This window comes from Bactrocera tryoni, chromosome 1 (assembly GCF_016617805.1).
Source record: "Bactrocera tryoni isolate S06 chromosome 1, CSIRO_BtryS06_freeze2, whole genome shotgun sequence".
Lineage (NCBI taxonomy): Eukaryota > Metazoa > Arthropoda > Insecta > Diptera > Tephritidae > Bactrocera > Bactrocera tryoni.
The window spans coordinates 1854930-1878797 of NC_052499.1; the positions used below are offsets into that span (position 1 = coordinate 1854930).

Below are 23868 nucleotides of genomic sequence, written 5' to 3' on the forward strand. Positions count from 1 at the left end.
CAAATGCAAACTCATGAAACACTCTACGCACAAACACACGCAGACGCATACATTTGCACTTCAAAATTTAATTTATGCCGGAAGTTGTTAAATTTCCACTTTTTCCTGAACACAATTTTTATTTTTTGTACTTTATTTTAATTCCTCCTCGCAGTTTTGCCTTTGCACACTCATTTATTGCCTGCAGACGATTTTTTGCTTAGCGAAAAGGCGTGTTTGCCGATCTGAATTCATAGACGTGCGTGTGTGTGTGTGTGTGTGATTGAATACATGCAGATGTAATAGCTTTGAGTGTGTGTGCTCCCTTTAGGCCAAATATGTGAAAACAAAAATTGTGTTAAATACACAACACAAAAACCGCACTCAGCTAGAGAAGGGGGTGTGGCAAGCAGTAGAAGAAGTGTGGACAATTCGGCAGGCACCCTGCTATGCTGTGGTAGAGTTGGCGTTTTTTGGCCTAAAACATATGTATGTATGTATGTATATGAGCATTCATATGTCGGTGTAGTAAAACACACATAAGCAGTGATCTCAAAAAACTGTTGATAATGGAGCAACGATATGAAATTGATACGAAAATGGGCCACACTTTACTAGAAAATTGTATGCTTTCGTTGTTGTTGTTGTTGCTGTTGGTTGTATGTATCACTCTGTTTTGCATAGCTGTAGTTTTTGCGTGAGTGAATAACAACTACAACGATGGACCCGCGGGAGCAGTTGTATTTGCATCAAATAACTGTACTGAGTGTGGCAGCAAATAGGCAATGAAATGTAAAAAAAATTTACTATTTTTAGGCGCTCGCCAAGGGTATTTGCTATTTATATATATTTTAGAAGCATACATTTTGGCGGCTATAGGTTGTTTGGAGTAATTTTAGAAACGGAATATCCAGGGCCTGAAGGCGAATATGTTGACGAGCTGTGCATCGGAAATAATAAATTTAAAAAAAATTGTAACTTTAGGGCAAAAGCCGATTACGACCTACCGTATAGCGGTATGGTTGTCAAAAACCGAAATGGAAATCGGCGGTAGGACGTAGGGAAAGCATACAAAGAGCAACGAGTACTTGCATTAGGGGAGCTTACAGAACAACGCCAAGTTAAGCCAAGCAAAAGGGAGGAGGTGTATTTTCTGAGTTTTCTTAGCGGAGTTTACAACAAATAAATTGTTCTGACAAGGAGTGTGCTCCAGGCGGTTTTGAGATCACTAAAGTCTCTTAGGGTTTTCCCTGAATGGCTCAACAAGCAGGGAAAAGTGGCATTAATGGAAAATGGGCAGACTATTAAAATTTTAAAGGAATGACATAAGAACTCTTGTAAGAGTACTAACACGTCACTGTCTAATGAGCAGGCATACCAGTAGACTAGGAACTCCATTTAACAACTTATTTAGAAGCTGCCATAAAATAGAAGAGGCGATTATTAAATGTCTTCTTCTATTAAATGTCTTCTATGCGAATATAAGGCTGTCTATAAGAAAATAATCACATCTATCGGTCGAAGGTTTTTTAACGACGCCTCGGAGGTTCATCAGAAGCACGAGGTAGTTCAGAGAAGAGAGAAGCCAATAAAGGGAGGGGTGGTATTACAAAGGGTCTTCTAAAGGTACGTCGTAGACAACCACTCTACCTACCCATCTACTTAAGGGAATATTCCAGTCTAGACATTTGAAATAACGAAACTTTTTTTTCATTATTCGATTCAAAAGTATCTCCCTGTTATTTGGTGCAGGAATATTTGAATGCAATAACAAAGAAATTTGTTATTTTTAATTTTTGGAAATCTCCTACTTTAAAGTCGAAGTTTTGCATTGAGACATAAAGAGTTTTTAGCGGTTTTGAACTGTTTGTATTACCAGTAATGGAAAATAAAATTATGTAATGGAGATGATGAGAGCTCAAACCATGCTGATAATACACCGAATACATAATTTTTTCTCTTAAGGTTAAAACGATCCTAACGACAGAACCAAGTGGTGATATTTCGACGTAGAATGTCTACGGTGTCCCTGGGAAACAACGAGTTATGAAGTTGACGAACCCTGGAGGTACAAACTCTTTCGATGACTACTATATGTTACATATGTGGTCTGCGGTATATAATCATTTAAATGTTGACGATTAAATTTTTAATAATTAACAATAATTTACTTAGCTAACAAAATGATTTTTAAAGTAACAGCAAACTTCACAACAAGGTTAGATGAAAGCAATGCCCGATGAATATTCTATTCAGCACTAACTAAGCAATTAATTTTTTGCAAAGCTAAATTGAACTCAATTAAGCCCGCAATTGATAAAATTATACTAAAAGTAATAAATGATAATAAAAGAACTGCTTCAATAGCATCTGTTTCATTTCCATTTGGTTAGTTGGCAACCCATTTCACTATATGTCATATTTCATCCGCTCATAATACTGATTGCTGTCAATCTCAACAATGACCGTGAAACGATTAATTTTATTTTAAACAATGTCACAATCCATTTAAGTCATTTTTGAATAATAATTAGTTAATCAGGAAATAAGAGCAATTATTTATGGCACCGAGCGCACACGCACACAAACCAACTATGCAATTATGTAATAATAAATTTAATGTAATGCCATTTATAACAATATATTTCCACTGTAGCCGAAGTAATACATACAAACAAACAATATAATTGCGCTCGGGGAATTGCCGTTGCATGGCACATTTTTCCGGTCATCAGGCGACTGCTTTCATTGCGTTCGTGTTGTTTGTCACTTTGCGCGTGAATTAACACATTCTTATCCAACTGTTGCATCGCAACTTTTATTTTCATTTGTGTGCATTATCAGCGGACAGACTTTAAAAAATCACATAAAGTAGTAAACAAATAATTAATGAGCTTCTACAAAGATGAATGTAATATAAAATGAGGAGGGGAAAAAGAAGACAAGAAGGCTGTGTGAGAAAACAAATGGCCTATGAAGCAGAATGATGGTGCAATAATAGAAGGAAAGTATTAAAGAAGGCGACGGAAGTAATGCAAAAATTGCTTCAGGATTCACAGTTGGTCGGATTTTGAAGAGGGCTAGTGTCATTCCTAGATAGAAGTGTGCCAATAAATAGTAGTGTGACAAATTGTTATTTCATTTGCTGCTTCGCAATTTATTGCACTTAAAACTGAAAGAAGGGAAGGCTTATATGGCCTCCCATGATATGTCCTCATTCTCTCTTGCCTTTAATTCAACCGGATAATTGTAGTTGCTTTCACGTGTATACTTTTAGTTAGAGAACAGGAAACCACCATAGCAGACAGAAGAAGCCTACTAATTCATGCTTTTAATAGAAAAATACCTAAGAAGAAATATAAGAAAAGCCGATAAAATGAAGTAGGTATAGTATAGTACTATCAATACACTCAACTCTGTATATAAGCTCTAAACTAGACAGGAATTTTAAATTTTAGTATTTTTTTCCCAAATACCAATTCAAATAATAGGAGGGGAGAAGAAAGCCCTATATGAAATAAAAAGAGACATTTTCTAAGAAACACAGGGTTTGTCCGGAAAGTACTAGGACTGAGTCGATTTAAAAAATGTATTGAACCAACCGTTAATATTATACGCTGCCAGCGCGATTTTCAAACATTGAAGGCGTCACGAAAAGCATTCTACGGCATAGCCTTGAAAGCCGAGCTTTATGTTGCTTGGATCCCCTCTGTCGTCTCAAAATGCTACGCTTTCATCGGCCTAGCGGTTTCATCGGTTAGATAGTTGTTTACAAGAAAGGCGGTGTGAGCCGGGGCGTTGTGGTGGTGCAACTTCCAATCGGCTGCGATGTCTTGTCGGACCCGATTGACCCTTCGTTTGAGTCTCTTGAGGACTCTTACGTAAAACTTAGCGTTGACAGTTTGTCCAGGAGGAACAAATTCATGGTGGGCAATGCCTTTGAAATCAAAAAGACAATGAGCATCGTTTTCACTTTGGATTTGCTTATTCATCAGCGACCTCTTCCCGGCCCGCCAAAACGGCCTGGTGCTACCAAAACACACCACTTCTTGCTAATGCAACATCTGGGTAAGTCTGCTTGATCATATCAAACGTCTTTGTCGCCGATTTAACGAGTTTCACACAGAATTTAATCGCTACCCCTGCTCTCACGAACACTGCATTTTCGGATTGCACCACTCACAAAAACACGTCGCGCGAAAATGTTTGTCCTGACTCTGCAGGTGCTCGGAGACAACTGATCAGCCGCTTGTTCGTTAGTTTAAAACCCCTTCTACCGAATCCAGACGTTGCGCGCACGCTCCGAAGTACAGTCGCAACAGAAGAAAGTCAGTCCTATTATTTTCAGGACAGATCTTGTATTTTCAAGTCGGTTTCTCAAGCTGCTGTTAGTTGTTGTTGTTTTAATCTCAATTTGAAAAAGGCTTAAAAGGTGGCTTTTGTAGAATGGCTAATTGGTAAACTTATACCACATGGCACTACCATAAAGAAGTTATGCCTTCGGCTCGCGATTTCTGTAACTCGAATAAGTTCGCGAGTGTGAAAATATATTGAATCCTTTTTAAAATAAATATATAAAAAATTTTCAATTGGTGCAAAAGCGCGTCAAAACCACAAGACCGCCGAGTAATAGTCACGCATTGAAAACAACTTGCCTGCAAAGGTCACACGAATATTATAACTCGGCGACCTAGAATCTCTCAATATGCACCATTATTTACCAGTGTAGTATACTTTGCAAATTGACCTTATGACAGGATTTGACCTCACAGTGAAGCAAGTAGTGGCTTTGGACATTTCCATGAAACATGCTCGTAAAGGCAACTGAGTGGGGTCCACGCTGAGTCAATATCAGGGCACGAATGAAAGTATTTTCCCACCAATGTCCGTCTGTCATACCTGCATAAGTTTGCATACCCGAACATATGTTTGATATTGTACATTTGTTGTTGACAACTTCGCGTGTCATTGCCACTGGCTAAAAGCCAACGAAAATAACCAAATAAATATTGTAATAAACAGCTGCGAACGCGCTTAGCGTGTACACGAGGAATTTGTAACAGTTCCAACACATGCATACATACATACATACATACATACATGCATATCCATGCATTGTTCTGGTAATTGCATTTATTATAAAATGAGTGAGAGTCAAATGCGCCATTAACAACGGTACTCTCAAGTACTTAGTCCAAATAATTGTAAACAAAAGCGCCGCTAAGCTGAGGCTCATGGGTGCACGTGTGTGTGTGTGTGTGTGTGCATTAGTGTTGGTGTTAGTGAGTGGAGCGGGGCTTTTTCATAGTTACTCGCTGTGCGTGGAGTATTAGTGAAAATAATAGCCGGAGATTTTATAAACACAGTGAAACTAATGCAAAACCAACAACAAGAAGCACAAATAACAACAACAGCGCTAATAAGTAATTGCAATGCATTTTAAAAGCCGTGCCCGTACGAATGCAGCACCACAACAAATAGTCATACAATTTAAAAGGCATTAAGGTTCATCGACTATAAGTATTCACAACAACAAAAACAAAATATCACTAAACTGTTGGAATAATAATAAAATTACCTATAGCAATGTGCTTATGTAATATTGCCCTCACAGCGGGAACACAAATGGGCGTAACATTTTAATAAATAGCCACGCCTTCCTTCACAGGTCGTGATTTTCATCAACATAAAGCATTAAAAGTGAGTACGAGATAACTAGTGAGGGAATGTTCATACTCGTAGACTTAACTAAATAAATAAAATATAAATAAACTTGTCGGATTTTCTAGAAAAGAATTGAGAAGTTGAGAAAAACTATTATTTGTAGGTCTCTCGGATAAAGCTGTACACAGACCTTAAAATTAATATTTTGAGTTGATCTCTATTAGCAACTATTGCTTTCAGTGAGCATTATAAGATGCACGGCCTTGCATAAGAATCAGCTAAACTTTTCTTCTGCCGAACGAAAAATTCTCTTGGAACTGTTAACTGGTTTCGCATCTATTTCATCCATAAAAACAAAGTTTGGTGTAGTTTGTGGGTCGGTGGAAGCATCCGTCCATATTTCTTCAAAAATATTGCCGGTGAAAACGTAACCGTCAAAGGCGACCGTTATCGAGCCATGATAACAGACTATTTGATGACTGAAATTGAATATAACAGACTATTTGATTTCAACTAGACGGCGCCACTTCTCACACATCACAACAATAAATGAATTTATTGAGAAAACATTTCGGAGAACAGATAATTTCACGTTTTGGACGTGATATCAGTAGCGTTAGACTTTTTTCTGTGGGGATATGTAAACTCTAGAGACAATCCCGCTTCGGTTCAGGCCTTGGCCACGCCCGTCATTCACCAGTTACCAGTCGAAAAGCTGGAACGAGTTATCGAAAATTGGACTCAACGTTTGGACCATCTGAGACGTAGCCGTGGGCAACATTTGAACGAGCTTATCTTCCAAAAATGATTGCCAAGGAAGGTTTTTTCGAATGATAGTAAACATTCACCGTTAAATATAAAGTTTTTGTATTTTTTCTTTAAAAATGTAGGGAACCTCGAAATGGATAGCCCTTTATCAATTTTATTTTATTGAAAGCCACATAAAATGACAAAAATAATCCATACAAAAAAATCTATTCGATCAATTATTTAAACAATGCCCGATAATTTTTTGACGAGTGATTCGCTTGGTAAACCTGCCGTTCCGAGTATTAACCCATATCTGTCCAAATAATTTTCAACTTTTTCAATTTTATTGCAGATATGTAAGTTTTATTTTTCTTGTAATAGAAATTCGAAACTAACTGCTTTGTATTTATTTCACCCTTTTTTTAATTGTTTGCATATTTATACATCATTACTTCCGACGTGTTACATCAATCGAGTAACTGATGCATTTTGCAAAGCAATGTACATTTTATTGGCTCAATTGAGTAAGACAGTAATCCAATTGTTGTTTCCAAGAACTTTAGCTGTAAATAGTAACACCTTCTTTGGCTACACTCTCTGTACGGGTCTGAAGATACCTGCCGTTGACTAACAGCTCTACATGCATACATACATACATATATACATAAGTATGTGTGTATATGCATTTCTACCCAAAGGGCTGAAAAGATGGTACTGCAGTTATACACCATATATATACATACATATGTTAATGTATTCAATTATCAATATATTATATACAAATCCCATACGAATATATACATATGCAGGAGCACACGGCACTTGTAACGACATGTTATTGACTGTACGATCCAAGCACTCGTGCTTCAGTAAAAGTAATTTAATTTGTTTTAAGATGCCTGTCGGCAGCGAAGATTGAAACTCCGGACGATTGAAGCTTAAGGCAGGAAATTAAGTGCATGCGTCGCCGTACACACACATACGATCAGGCATATGCATGTTGGATGTACATACATACATATGTGAATGTATGTGAGTATTGAATTGGATTTCAATTGCCAGGAAAAAAACTCTGAAGACCAGCAGTAACACAAAGAGGAAATAAAAGAGAAGCGGAGTACTTTCAGTTTGAGGAAAAGGTCTAATACGACAATTTCTAATATCTGGAATCTCGTTTTTCAAAGTAAAGATAACCGATATTTCGAATTAGAAGTAATTGAAATTCCCATTTTTTGCTTAGATATAATTTTTTTCAAAAAATACAAGTTTTCAAACTGTTGTTATTGAATAACTTTTCGAACTCAATCGATACGAATTTCGATATCGAATTTTCGAACACATTAAATAGGAAGGTGTTCCTTTGGTTTCGCCGCTGTCTTTGTGTTAGGCACAAAGTTATTCTACTTCAAAAATTGTCACATAAGTATTTTCGAAGTTTGGCGTGAAAAATTGTATATTCCGTACTTCAAAGTCGACCGTTAAACTTATAGGTAACATGTAATTAACAGCATTAGTGGCATATATTAATTTTGTAGCATACACTTAGAAGCTGCAGAAATTATATACAAGATTTTAGTCAATATATCAGCTAAATAATAAAATAGTCAATGATTATTTTAATGTATCAACATATATTTAGTTCGAGAATTATTTTTATTTTTATTTTTTTTAGTAAATATTTATCTGTTCTTTTTTTTATAAAAGCAAACATAGTGGACGAATTGTGAAACAATTCAAAAATCTTAAATGTCCTATCTCCATTGTCTTCCTAAATTGCTTGTAGTGGCTGCAGTTGCTGCTTGGAATACCCCCAGCTTCATATGTCCTGCTGCCGTCCCTTGCATTCTTGCAAAATGTTTGCAGTTTTGAAGAGAACCTCATGCAACTTTATATATATGAGTATATAAGTATATATACATACCCTCATAGAATTCTCTCATGTCTTCCGCACAATTGCACATCCATTTTCGCACCCAAATCTCACACATTTAAGGCCACTTAGAAGCATGCACATGTTTATATATGTATGTGTTGAAGTAACTGCATATTTGTGTATGTATAGAGGAGCGCCTCTTTAGAGAGTAGATACAATGAAATCGTATTCATGGCCTGCAGTTAGAAATTGCTTGATTTGCAAGCGATTCAATCGAACTGATTTACTGCTTGATACATTTATACAAAGAATGGAATAGCATATATGAATAATAAATATATACAACCAAATATATGTATACATTCTAGTACCCAGCAGTAAGTCTGAGACGCGATCATAACAAAAGAGTAACTTTTCAACTGGATGGCTGCTTTAAATTATAATTTACTATTTGAACAATGTTCACTTAGCTTTTATTATATAAGATTATATAATGCTATTGTAAATAAAAATTGTTCTTCCTTGTTCATGGCTCATGGAAGCTAAAGTGTTTTTTTTTTTATTTTAAACTCTAAAAAACCACATAGCCTACATTTGAGCGCATGTTCTATACATGACATATGGCTTTTACTGTGGTCTCACTTCCATGACAGTGTTGTATTTAAATTAATAACAGCTATGGGTAGGACCAAACTCACACTTCTCTTAGTCATATCGCAAAGATAATGGCAATGTGTTCTTTGAAGAAAGATCCTCCCAAATGTCATAGTTTTGAGTAGAGAACACAACTTTGCCAGTTGCATTCTGATTACAGGTGCTTAGTGAAAGGCAAAATAAGATTCTGGATGATATAGAATGCGATATGAAGGACCATTATGACTTTGTGGTGATAAATGTAAGCCCCACTGTTGTCACGTTGAATCTCCGGCGTCTGCGGATTTATTATGTAAAGTTTAACACAGTGCACGTCAGGGCGTATACGTAACGACTATTTTCAAAGGCGCCATTTGTAAAGAATAAATAATAAGAGTAGAGTTAGTGTAATTATTTTTGTTAAAGTTGTGCTGGAAATGAGTGATTCCACATGATTTACGATCAATTCTTTAAGAAATTATTCATATTAGCAACACCCTAGGAGGTTTACTACTGGCAGGCTTAAACAATAATGGAAATATCATTGCAGTTAAGTAGTGATTTTGTTATATACAGGATATGAATCTGTGATCCACGAAGTGATTGCCAGACACTCAAAGCACTCTACGTCTCTGCCATTAGTAAGAAATCTGTCTTAATTTTTGTCTTCCTAATGCAAATTAATGCTGAAATTATGACGTAATGCAAGGTAATATTCGTTTTAGGCAAAAAGCATTATTTTATTGCTAAAGTCGACATTTACTATATTCAAAGGTATATTTCTGGCAATAAAAATATTTTAGTTTTACGAATTTTGGTTTCAATTAACTACACTACCTTATCCTTTTCAGATCCACCTCTGTGCGCCACTGGGATTGCTGTTGCATAAGTCGGCATATTGTGTAACGTATCAGGCGGTTTTAGAATGTGTTTATGTATTTAACAAATTACATAACAGCATGAAACAATAACAGACCATAATACGTTTAAATAAGCAAACACACACCCATACATGTGCATACAATTTTGACTTAACGGTGGCAAAGGGCATGCAGGGGAAGCATTTGTAGGTGGCTGTGTGTGTGTGTGTTAAGGCTCAAAGCGCAAAAAAGGCGTTCGAAGGCTGCTTACATTTATCTGGCTGACTGCACAAATTCACACATATTTGCCATAGACAGTGCATGCAGGCCATTTTCCATTCTCATTCTTGTTTATTTTCTGATTTTTGAATTTTTGGGCCAAACAATAGAAATTTCGACAAATTTCTAATAACATTGGTGAATCGATTGAACTGGGGCGAAGACTTTAAAACTACAAAACAATCAGCTTGGAAATACCTACACATACATGCATGCATATGTATGTGTGTGTGTGGTGTCTTTGTCCTTCTTCATGTTTTTGGCATAATTTTTAGTTCACGCTTTGCGTGTTTGAAGCAAATTAATTTTGTATAGTGAAAATGCCTTAGTCACACCCACTATACGCACACTTCAGCAAGCAAGCACCGAGAGCCACCAAGGGGGCTGTTCTTGCTATTTGTAAATGTCTAGGAGCCATTTTATTTCGGTTTTCCGCATATTTGCGATTTTGAATGAAAAATACAAGGCAGTGCAAATTCATTTCCCTTTTAGACATATTCCAAAGTCAAGTTGTGCGCTGGTAGGCGGTTGTATTTGTTTTTGTGCGCAATTTAGCAGAAATTTAAAGAAGACGCTTTAAAGAAAATAAACGCTTAAACTTGCTCAAAATTGAAGGCAACCAAAAGGAAGATCTTTTAATTTAAATTGAAATGCCAATATTCTTCTTTTTGTTCGTTTGCAGGTTCAAATCAAATTAATAAATTCAACAATTTGCTGCCGAGAAATGCAATTAAATATATGTGCAATAACAATGATGAGAGAATTCTTTCGAAATGGACATTGAAGCAAATTTGATTCAAATAAAGTAGTAGATTGTAAAATTAGATCTGTTTCTTTAATATTTGAGTTTACTTTATTCTTTACTTATTTCTTTCAAAAATTCAATAAAAATAAATTTAAAAAAATTTGAACAAATGCAGTTAGCCTCAACTTAGCATTTTATGCCCTTTTCTTTCTCAAAGCTGATTTTTCTATCAGAAGCCACCGTAAAAATCATTGCAGTGTAGGCGTTCTGAAAAAACCAAGCCGGATTTTTTTGCATAATACTTATAATCAAAAAAACATAACTCTATGAGAATTAGAAAACACTGCGACGTTGGGTGAAATTACCGTGAGGCTAGAACTGCGATTCCAACTCAGACAGGCTGAAAGCTCGTATATTTCTATGAAATCCATAGTCTCGACTTGAATGTGTTGGTTATTTTTTAAGATTTTTATTCAAAAGACGGGGATATTATTTTTCCCTCTGCGAAGCAGCTGGATAAGCATAATCAAGGGTATGTTTCAGGCGAAGCTACCATTCATAAGTTGTTTGCAGAAAACGATAACCAAGTGGGCGCCCAAGCGAGACAGTTCCGAGCGAAAACTTAAAACAAATTCTCAAATAACTTTTAATGGGAGTTGAATAAATGACATTTGTAGGATATCAAAGGAATGGATTCGTTGCAACATTTTTTAAATTTTAAACATGCGAAAGCCTTGTTAGAAAATTGGAATGAAAACTTTGAATGGAATTACCCATATCGAAAATGTTTCAAGTTAATTTATATATTAATGTAATCTTAAGAAAAGTTTAGAAGTTTCACACAAATGTTTCAATTTTAGTGAAACAAATAAATACAAAATAATATTCAATTTTTGTTACTATTTTTAAACTATAAAAAGTAAAGATAATGATATTGCCATCATATTTTCCGTATTCAGATTTATAAAGTTTCTTATTTTATATTTAATACAATAACTCACATAATATAGCCTCAAACTAAAAGAATTTTGAATAATATTTGAGCCAAAATTTCGACGCACGATGCCAATTTTTTGCATGCACATAAATAAACGTTTGCAAAATTATTGAAACAGCCGTACAAATTGATTTTGTTTATACTAAAAAAACATGCCAATTGAATTGATAGAACGTGTAAATTAGTTATTAATATTATTAAGCTTTTGTTTTGCCATTTTTTATGCGTTTTTGTATTTATAATAACACATTTAAATAACTCAAATATTCATACCTTAAAGCATATACATACAAATTAATCAAAAACAGTAGTTAACAAATGTGTTTGAGGAAAAATCGCTTACCTTGCTGTTGTCAGGCAGGTGAAGGCTTTTATTGGTGTCTGAAACCTGTAATAATAAGAACCAGAAAAAGAGAAAAGAATTGCTGCACTAAACGTTTTATGCATTAATTGAATTAAATATTTATTTAAAAGGTTTCTTAAGTATTGAAATTGTGAAATATTATTTTAAAAGTAAAATGTGCGATATTTTTTATTTTCTACATTATTAATTAAGTGCGTTACTTTTAACTTTTTTTATATTTACAAATGTTATGAATTTCAATTACCGTTAATTTTATGCTACTATTTTTTAATGTTTGATGCATGACCTTCATACTTTGTATAAATAGTAAAAAATGTATATTAAAAATACTAAATAAAAATTAATTTTGTTAATAATCATATTTTAATTAAAAATATATAATAATACCCACAATCCACACTGTTTCGGCCGGAACTAATCGAACAAAAGATTTTACGCGAAACTTTAAACGCGTTTTTCTCAAAAAATGACTTTTTTGGAACGATACCCACGATTTCTCAGGTTCTACTGGAGCGATTTACTTGAAAATTTTATAGAGTCTTCTTTATGGTTAGCTAGCCCCATCCCCATTTTATTTTTATTATTTGTAAAAAATTCGAAATAGTCAGAAAAAGTGATCTAAAAAAACTTTTTTTTTCAGGCAGTCGCCATTTTGTGAAAAAAAAAAATTTCCCACTTTTCCGTAGTTCCGGCCATTGCGACATTATTCTAGATTAACAATCTTTTTTTTTGGTTTCAGATAACTAGGAGGGTTGAAATCATGGGTTTGATCACGTGAAAATTTTTGGAAACCCCCCACTTCGTCAGCTCATAATTTTTGATTTTTTTTTGATTTTTTTTTTACTTTTTTTTAGTTTTTAATTTCTTTCTATACTCTTCTAAAATTTACAAATAACTGATAAAAAATGGATAGCAAAAATATTAATTTCCTTTTTTTACGACACTTTAAAAATTACCTGAAATTCATGCTTCTAGACCAGGATAACCCCTTAAGGAAACAAAGACAAATATTAATCAACGAAAATTGTTTTATTGTTTTTCAAAATATTATTCATTAAGATCTATACACGTTTGCAAGCGTTAGAACGAAGCACATGTTGAAGCAGCTCTGATTGAGGTATCTCCAAAATTCAATTTGATTTTTTGGTCAAGACGAATATTTTAAATTACTGTAAACAACACTAAGAGCGCTTTTATGTCAAAACGTTCTGAGTAAATGTAACATCAAAAATGTCAAGTTTTGAGTTGCCAGATTGTTACACTACGTTTGCTAAATCCCGAAATCTAAAAGACAACCTACGTATGATAAAGCGAAGTTAGAAATATTATATATTCGCTGGAGGAAGGAAGAAGAATGCAATTCCGGTGTCTTTTTCAATAAAGAATCGAACAAATTGAATCCAGTGTGAAGTAATATCAGTCATGAATACTCTTTTTTATCTGTTTTATTGGAATTAAAGGAAAACTAAGACCGGACTAATCACTTCTTTAATCATCTAATCGTGAATTTTGTGAGATATAACTTTTAGTCAGAAAGCGACGAAGCCTATCAGCGGATAAGACCCACAGGTGTCCGATGTGTACTTGACAATAACTCTTTTCATTTTAAATTCTAAGTTTGAGATTACGATGAATTGTTAAACTTTTATTTTCATCGCTTACATCATGATTTTTAGCAAATTAAACTCAATTAGGACTATTCGGATATAATTTAGAATTTTTAAATGAGGAAGTGGTCTTTCACCCACTGTGCTACAATTTGTATTTATGTACATTTAATAATAACATTATAAATAATCACAAGTTATGCGAATATTTGCCTTAGCGCCATCAAATGAAGTACATAATATGCACGCATGGAAACTATTTATCGGATTTTCCATTTATGTAAGCCCGAAAAGGAAAACAATTTATAATTACAACGCACAAAATGGAGCCAAACGCCGTTGTAAATATATAGCTTGAATGCAATATTGTGAATCCGCTTGAGCGTTTGTTGAGTGAACCACAAATTACCAATCAAATGAGCAGATTAAATTATTGCTATTTTATATTACGCTCAATGAATTATAGTAGTATGTGAGAATTTATTATTACCGTTGTATGAAGGCAAGTTTGGATTTCATTATAATCTCACACAATTACTAATGTACATACTAATGTGTTGGCGAAAAAAGCTCGATAATGTTGTAATTTATTGATTTGGTTGAGGGATAATTAAAAGAGAAGTTATAAAAAATTAAAATTAGGAGAAATTAAATGGAAATTCCTTTAACACCATAAAGCCACTGAAGTGTGGAGGATTAAAAAAATTTAACATTAAAATCAAAAACAAACTTATCACCAAATAGTTCGTCATCTGATGAACTTATTATCAGTTTTTTCGCACCATAATCTTTCTTCTGATTGATTTTTATGTGTAAAACGACTTAAATTTTTTAAGAACATTTTTTTTTTAATTTGTTTCTTTATTGTTAAATATGCATATCGTCACCTAAAGTGCAAAATAACGTGGCATCACTTTTCATAAGTTTACACGCGAAGGAAAAACGATATAACAGAAACCACTAATATTGAAACAATATTCCAGTTTGTTTATAAAATGGTTATGTATTGGTTATTATATCTGACAACGATTTTTAATTTTTTTTTTGACGATACGCTGTTTTGCATTTTAGGTGACGATGTATACTATAAAAAATATTATTAAATTATACGAATTTTAACTTAGTTTAAATTTTTGAAAAAAACTGTTCGACAAGCAGTAAATATTATACACAATAATTGTTTCAATTTCACTCTGGCTATGAACCTACTAAAACTACTATACGAGCACTTTTATATATGCCCGTCATGTTACAACCATAAATGCTTTCCTTCATTTAATTGTTTAACAGGTGGCAACCTTTTTAAGCAGTTTTTTAAATTATTTAGTATGAAGTCAATCGATATTCGGTTTGTGTTACTAATTTGTACCCAAAATTCGTATCCATGCCAAAAATGACTGTGGCCTTTTAAAGCCTCTTTTTGAGACACAGGTGGAAATTTTCTAAGTATTTTTACTACATTCACATTTTTCGATTCCAAATGTTTATTATCTAGTTGAGTCCATCGTATTATTATATCAAAATAATTAAGAAAAGTTTTCCAAGTGCTCGATCAAGCCATTTTCGAAGTTTATAACTTCCGAAGAGAAGACTTTTGGATGAAAAGATGATTTTTAAGTCTGCAAAGCGATTATTAAAGTTTCAGTGGAATCCAGACATATGCTATTTGAACTTGGTGACATTCTCGACTTCGCCAAAATTGTTACAGCGTTGATTTAATACAAGAAGAGATAACATTTTTTTCTTAATTTATATGTAACTTTGAGAAGTGCCTTTGTGAAGAATTTCGGAGTTATGCGACAACATTTTTCTTGACTTTGACTTTTTAGATAATACTTTGGGATAAAAATTCCAGAAACTATATGGTGATAATGAGAGTATGAATAATAATGTGGTATGGTTCTGCAACCTTGCGAATAATTTATTTATATTATAAGTAAAAAATAGTTTTTCTCCATAACAATTTAATATTTACACTACAAGCTACCATCTTTAATATTTATTTTATATAATATGATAATTTTTATTTCATTTAAACTGTATTAAAACTAAAATACGTACTTTTTATTGTATAAGCTTTATATGTACAGTTCTCTTACAAGTTCTGGTTATTATTAACGCATTTTCCAGACAATACAATACAACACATACTAATAGTTACAGGAACTAACACCAACAACAAGCGTGTAGTAAATAAATTCATGCTAAATTTGTTAAAACTGTAATAAATACGACCACACCAATACCAATAGAAACAGTCACCAAACAATAAAATTTCAAAAAAACATAGCAAAACATTGTATGTATCTATGAAATTCCCAAAAGTACATAAATTAAAATTTAGCGGCGGGAAACCAACAATGCAATGCGTAAATTTTAGACACATACATACTTACATGCACACATACATACACAAACACAATAGTGCGCATGTAGTTTGTTTCGTGAGTGGTCACTGGATACTACTACAACAACGAAAAGTATACGAAAACAAACATTTTATTGTACTCATATGATGAATTAAATGTTCGGCGGGGCGTATGAGCAACATTTTCACATCTATCGCATATACACATGTTGTTAGTTTATTAGTGTTTTAATTGGGAACCAAATTTATTATTGATTGAATTGTGAAGCAAACTACGAATATATTAAACAAAATTTTAATTCTAAGTATATGTATGTATGTATAGTCATGCTAACTGAAGCTGTGCTTTGGATTGCATGGTGATTGACAAAGGGTTTGAAGCTTTCCAAAATTCTGTAGTTATTCGAATAATAAAAAAACAATGTATAGAACCGTAACTTTTTTTAAGCAAACTTAAATTAATTTTATTTAATTAAATTTTTAAAAATTCTTATAAATTTCAATAATTGCCACACAGTCCGTTATGCACTCAATTTAAGCGTGCAGCTAATATGTTTATGCTTGTGGAAAAGAATGAAAACATTACCTACTAATTAAAAGCGTACGCACATACAGCTAACGGTATTTATGTATGTTATGTTATTCTTTAACCGCAGGCATGTAAATATCGTGAAAACAATAAATGATAAATAAATATTAAATTGTTTGCTTGTCTTATTTATGTAAATTAAAATTTATGTGTTTAATAAACATTTATGTTATATTTTTCACCGCTAATTGATATAAATATGAAAAGACTGCATATTATCGTATGAATATATAAGTCTATTTGAGCATATAAAATAAAGCATTTAATATTTTAAAATTTAATTATAACAAGGTGCATGCGAAAACCAAAAAAGTAATTTATTGTAGTTCACGGTTTTTGGGATGGTGTGCGTCATGGCTAAGTGTGGGATTGAAACTTGGCTATGTCAGCATACAAATTTAAGAAAATGTGTATGAATGTGGCAGCGGGCAATATTAAACCCACTTTGTGTCCACCAATTGCTAAAAGCATACGATTGGAAGCGCTGATCGTACCCCTTTCGATGGGCGAACATCTACCATTTCGGCAACACAGGTGCTTGCTTTAGATTAAGAATTTTATCGATGACTATCGTGGACATGTAGGAAATAAGTATAAATATGTTGATATTTACTAGTACGAACTATGCTTAGCTTCGTATTTCAGGAAAAAGTGTGTTAGGTTTATACTCGGCTTAATCATTTTTAACACTATAGTTGCAAATTCACGGGACATTAAATTCAGACTAATTCATGCAATATTACCACTGGCTATCATAGTGTTCATAACAAATTAAAATTTCTTCCCATCAGTCTTTAGGACCTTCACTTAACTTTTAAGACAGGTGCGCACTCGGCTGTACGGATATCACTCAAGCTGTCAATGAATGAATTCTACCGTTATTTAGCACAATATTTATGCTTATGTATCTAATGCATTGCTATTGCCTCACCACAAAAATTCTCCATTGGCTGCCTTTTAACTTGACTAAGCAATTGAATAAACGGGTCTGCGGAATCTAATTGTTTGCGTTCATCATAGAAAATTTGGGTTAACACTTTGGGAATATCAAATACCAAAAATACGCAAATACTCATTGGTCAGTGATGGCATGAGCTTTACTTAGGTTATTTGGTGTGTCCTTGCACTTAAGCATTTACTTATATGAATACTTAGTTGAGGTGAAGGATATCAAAATTTATATAAGCAAGATTCCATTTAAATTATTAAATCATAGTAAGTTAATCAAGCAAATGTACATTTATTTAATAATTAATTTTCATAAAATTTTGCAGCTGTTAACTGTATTTTCAATTAACTGTTTATTCTTATACCGTATAGTAGTGATAGTATTGGTCGGCAGCCAATTTTATATAAATTAGTATTTCTTGTAATTAAAATGTTATGGATTTGTTGGTGTTGTTATAGCTTAAGCCAACATAACTACACATAATGGTATATACTTATGTATATGCATACACACAGAGGCAGGAAATGAATTTTTGGCAAATTGTCAAGCGTCGAGCACACCAACAGCAACAAAAAACCATACAAAAATTGACTGACAATGCCAGCTTGAGATTAAAAGAACAACAATAAATGTGGAAACAATGCACAGTTATGGCAATGACAACAATAGCTTAGAACATAAAATTTTTAATTTCCTGTGCTGCGGCTGGACTTCAGAAGAGGCAGCCGCAATGGCAGCTGTAGAGCATGGTGAGGCAGGAAGGAAATGCGGCAAAGCTTTTTAGAAATATATTCCTGCGTGTATATATGTATGTTTGTGTATGTAGCTTTATAACATGAATTGCAATATGCCGAGCTGCTCGTAAATGTATGCCACATATTTTTGGGTGCTTTTTATACAAACTTTTTGGCTTTGAGGGGAAAAATTATGATATTTTGTCGCGGCATAGTTAGTTCAAGCTAAGCTGTAGCTAAATATAACAGCTTTATTTACTTTCAAAGATAATTTTATAAGAATTTGTGGAACTGATTTCAATTTCATGTAATTTTTTATGAGTATCTGTAATCAATTTTATCCGATAGTTTGTTGGATCTACTGTATTTATATACAAGAAAACAGTATACTAGTTTAACTTGCGAGGTAGTGCCCTGATAAGATCAGGTATTTAGTGAAATGGAAAAACTATTTAAGAAAGCAACATGTAGTATATTTGGTGGTAGGACTGGTTCACTAAAAACAACCTCCAGGTACAGCTTGAAACAAAGTAATTTTTAATAAACTTATGTCAGATAAGTTCGGAGGCAAAAATCTAACAAAGAGGATCAGTTTAACTATTGCTGTGGTCAAAATTGCAAGAACCATCATTTATTAAGGCTCTTCTCGAACTGAGTCTTCCTTTCTGTATTTTACTGCAACTAACTTCGGTTGCATCGAAGCTATGGCCGTCTCAAATGTAAAAGATTTCTTTTAGGAATTTGATTTTGTTCGGCTAATTTGAGTGGCACCTATATGCTATAGTTATACGATCTAAATAGTTTCTCCGGAGCTTGCATAACTGGCTTCGGCAATAATCCCTACTAAATTCGGTGAAGATATTTCGTCAAATGAAAAAGTATTCCATATAAGCACTTGCTTCTGATCGTTCAGTTTGTATAGCAGCTATGTATATGATATAGGGGTCCGATATCGGTGGATCCAAAAAAAGAGCGACTTTTTTGGGAGAAAAGGATCTGCGTAAAATTTTAAAGCAATACCTCAAAAACCGAGGGACAGACGAACGGAAAATGCAAATTATTAATACATTATATAGGTTGTCGAAAAAGTCTTTTCGTATTTCTAATCAAACTTCAACTCAGTGTAAACTTTTTCTGGTTTCTCGGCGGAAAACTGCGACAAGTAATTTTCACAGGCTTCTCTTGAAGCCAACTTTACTACTACTACTCCCAGCCAAGCTCTTTCAGTTTTTGACGAGTCATCAAAGATGTGTGTAGTCTAGCGTTGTCCTGATGGAAGACGAAGCCCTTTCTGTTGATCAGTTCTGACCTTTTTTTTTGTTGTTTGCTTGCTTCAATCTCATCAGTTGTTGACAGTAAAATGTAGAATCAATCGTTCGATTCGAAATCTCACCTTTCCAACACTATATAGTATGACACATTATGATTGGTAGACAAAATACGAAAAGACTTTTTCGACTACCCAATATATATTTTGTAGGTTTTTCCTTTTGGGTACTACAAACTTCGTTGCCAACGTTACGTACCCTCTTCAGGGAATAGAAAACGTTCTACTCCGATGAATGACATCGATTCATTTTCTATTCATCGGAGCTGAAGAAATACCATAGTGGTTACTCTAGTTAGCTCTACGAAGTGTCAAAATTGTTTATAGAACTGTTACAACGTACTTTTCTTAATGAATTAAAAGGAAATATTTAGATACACAAATTATTTGGAATTTTAATATTTGTTGGAATATGCACATGTGTATGTATGTGTGTGTATGTATGTATGTGTGTTTACTTATATTTAAAGGTTAAGCAAAACTTTTACGCAAAAAATAATAAAGTCAAGCTACATACAAATTGATAAAATTACAAATTTATGCAAAAGAAAACTACAAAAATTAATGCAAACACTACAACAACAAATTGCGACACTTACTTGAATTGCCGCTGCTGAAGCTTTTGCTATTGTTGTTGCAAAGCATGATATCTATCTACATGTGAGCGCATTTGCATTTGACCATAAATGCATGTATGTGTGTGTGTGTGTGTGTTCATGTATACAGCTATGCGCTGCTGTGCCCACAGGCAGGTGTGGTTCCATGCATTCGAATTACTTCGGGGTTGGGTTGGCTTTCTAGGTGGGTTGTTTACCGTAATTTGCATGCATTGTTATGTGGCTACACGCAAATACACACACATATGTATACAGATATTTACATATTTACATATTTACTACACTTAGAGGCGTTTTGTACTTGTATAATTTACACGTGATTAGGTTTTGGTGGTGCGCGTGACCAAACACATGCACACATGCACACATGAGTAGTTGTAATTACATATGGTATAGCGTTATGTGTCTAATTCTATTCATTATGCATGTAGTCAAGTGCGTGTCAAGTTAGTGGATGTGAATTTTCAGAGAAATTTAGTTTCATTCACCCGCCTTGCCAATCGAAAATTATAACACAGCTAATTAATTTAATTTAATTAGTTATTTAGTTTGCTTTTGGAAAACTTACAGGCGATTTGCATTGCGATTAGTTGAGAAAGTCACAGAAAAGTCAACTTACCTGCAAAGAAAAGAAAGTGAAAATTTATTAAAAAATGTTAATTTGAAATGCACAAAATTGTTTAATTTAATCCTATAATGCACCATTTATCTCATTATCTTTTAAAAAGGCCTCAACAAATTTTCGTCTGGTATTGATTATCTGATTATCTGATATGATTATCTGATAAGGCACCTACTCAGCCCGGATACATCCTAATTACCTCAGCTTATTGACTAGTTTCAATAAAAGCTAATACAATTTTTATGCGGCTCCTAGAATAACAAGTACAACTAAGAACAATAATGGACTAATATGAGGACAAGCTTATAGAAATATAGGTGTTAGTATAACCGAGGTGTCTGAAGTTTTGCCCACTCTCCAATTTTACTACGTCTATCAATAGGGCTGACATGATTTTGACAGCCACGTTTCACTTTGGTGCAACGCTTGAAAATTGTCAAAGATAATTACGCAAATTCAAATTCTTCGAAAAATTCACAAAATCACTTTTATCGATATATCGCATTCTCAGATGAGACACATTTCACATCCTCGTGTGGTTCAAGGAATGCTTTTTTATCTCCAAAAAAATTACCGTTTGGTTCGGATTATGGTAGAACAGCATTTTTAGTCCTTATATTTTTTTGATGAGAATGAATGAGAAAGGAAATACCGTTACAATCAATAGCCAAAGTTATAACACGACGCTGACCGACTTTTCTTCGGAATTTTATGTAATCGACGCGGTGGATATCTATTTCCAACAAAGTGGTCGCATATTTCACGTCTAAACATGGACACATTACGTGCAAAGTTTGCTGACTCGTTAATTTCGAGGAATGACCTATTGAAATAGTCGCCAAAATGAAGCGAATAAACGCCTGTAGGTTATTTTCCCGGGGGGTATGTTAAATCAAAAGTTTACGCCAATCAATCAACAACATCTAGGAGCTCGAAGACAACACTTAGCGCACTACAGTCGAAATTCCTGCCGAAATGCTGCACCGGGTCATCGATAATTGACGTAAATGGATGGAGATATGCAAGGGCAGCCGTGGTAATCATTTGGCCAACCTTTTGTTCAAACTAAATTCTCCACATAATAAAAAACAACAAAAAAGACCTTTTTTACTGAATTTTAGTATTTGATTTCATTTCTTGCTGCTCGACCATTTATTCTAACTCACTTTCCAGCTATCTTCTCTTTTCACCGAAGAAAGCTTCAAGAACTGGCTGAGTATTTTACCAACCTCGTAGAATTGCAAAGCCCATTCTTTATAATTTCAGTCTAGGGAAACAGTTAGAAGGCTATAAAAAAACAAATTTTCAACAAACTGCGGTAATAAGAAGAAGTACCCAAAGTCACTGTTTTTTTATTTCAAAATAAAGAGCGCTATCTGTCGAATCTGAAGCCCTTTAATAAAACAGATGTGTCTCTTTACGATATCACATAGGTTACAGTTATTCTGTTATTAAGCCAAACAATTGCTTATAATATTAACTAAAAATTTAAATTTAGTTTTTGAAACCCAACCATTTTTTGGAAGTAGAGCTTTTAAAGCTCCACTAAAGCATTTAACCAAATTTGAGTGTTTTTTATCATTTTGACATCACGTCGTTCTTGCTGGTCGACACTTTTATCTAGTTCTTTTTCCATCCTCTATTCAGGTGCCTTCCCTTATCTCCCAAGAAAGCTTCGAAAACCGGCTGAATATTTTTTTCAAAGTCAATGTTTTTATTTCGAAATAAAGAGCGCTATCTGTCAAGTCAGAAGAATTGCTTATAATTTTAACTAAAACTAAAAACTATGTTTTTGAAATAAAAACATTACTTTGTCAGCAAAGCTTTTAAAGCTCCGCTAAGGCTTCCATAGTAATTAAAGCTGTTCGCCATATCCAGAATTTCGAAATTGTCCGCAATCAAAATGCTCTTTATTATTTAACAGGCAATCTTTTTCTTTAAATATGTATATACTATACATATGTACAAATAAACTAAGCAATCAAGACTGCTAATTAACATTACATACACTAAACAAAATGCGCATGGCAAATTGCTGTTTTTAGGTTAACAAAAATTAACTTCGAAATCAGTGTTCCACACGAAAACTCAGAAAACCACAAAAGAATAAATTGAATTTCTTAATTGCGTCGCAGTGGTGACGCTAGTAACAGGGGTTTACAAACTTTTTTTTGACGCTATTGCAACAGCTCGAAAATAGCTAGATATGTTAGTCTTAGCATGTATGCACATAAGTTCTGCAACAAATTCTTAGCCGCCATAACCCACTCATTTACAACGCTTGCAACACCCATAAGACACACACGAACACACAACGTTGGCGGCTTGTATGCGCGAAATCTTGCGAGGTTGCATGCCACAGAACAATACACAGAACATAGTTATACTTTTGCGCCGTTTTGGGCGATTCTTGCGCAAAACGTAGTCAGTTGACGGCGAAATCGAAACTTCAACCAAGCGAAACGAAGCAAATCGAAGGCAAAAGTGAACGAGTGGAGACACAAGCAGGTAGACAGCAGTAGGCTGCCAGCCACGAAAGGCTGCTCAAGGTGAACCAGTTACGACGCCTCGACGCAAAAAAGAACAGAAAATCGAAATTATGAAAACACGCAGCCAAAGCAGAAAGAAACTGAAAACATGTAAAGACAAATAATAATAAAAATACAAATTAAAATAAAGAGCAAATAAAGCATTGACATGTAAAGCAAGAATAATCAGAAATGATCAGTAAAATAAAGAGAACCAACAAGCCGCTGAAAGCGTGAAATGAAACCGCACACACACACACATATGCCAGCTACTTGCAGACAGGCGATTGCAACCAGAACGCGATTCGCAAATGCAAACATGCAACAATAAATGCCAGTAATTGCAACATAACAAAGCCAAGCAATGGAAGTAAATATTTGCT

The 23868-nt window shown here is 33.9% G+C and overlaps 1 protein-coding gene across 1 annotated transcript in view; it reads right to left on the minus strand.

Annotated features, from left to right (window-relative positions):
* The window catches only part of LOC120775658 (poly(U)-binding-splicing factor half pint), a 249908-nt gene that overhangs the window by 79076 nt on the left and 146964 nt on the right, over window positions 1-23868 (minus strand). The window contains exon 2 of the mRNA XM_040105925.1: window positions 12124-12168. Coding sequence (XP_039961859.1) covers window positions 12124-12168 — 45 coding nt within the window. The remainder of the gene's footprint in view (window positions 1-12123; window positions 12169-23868) is intronic.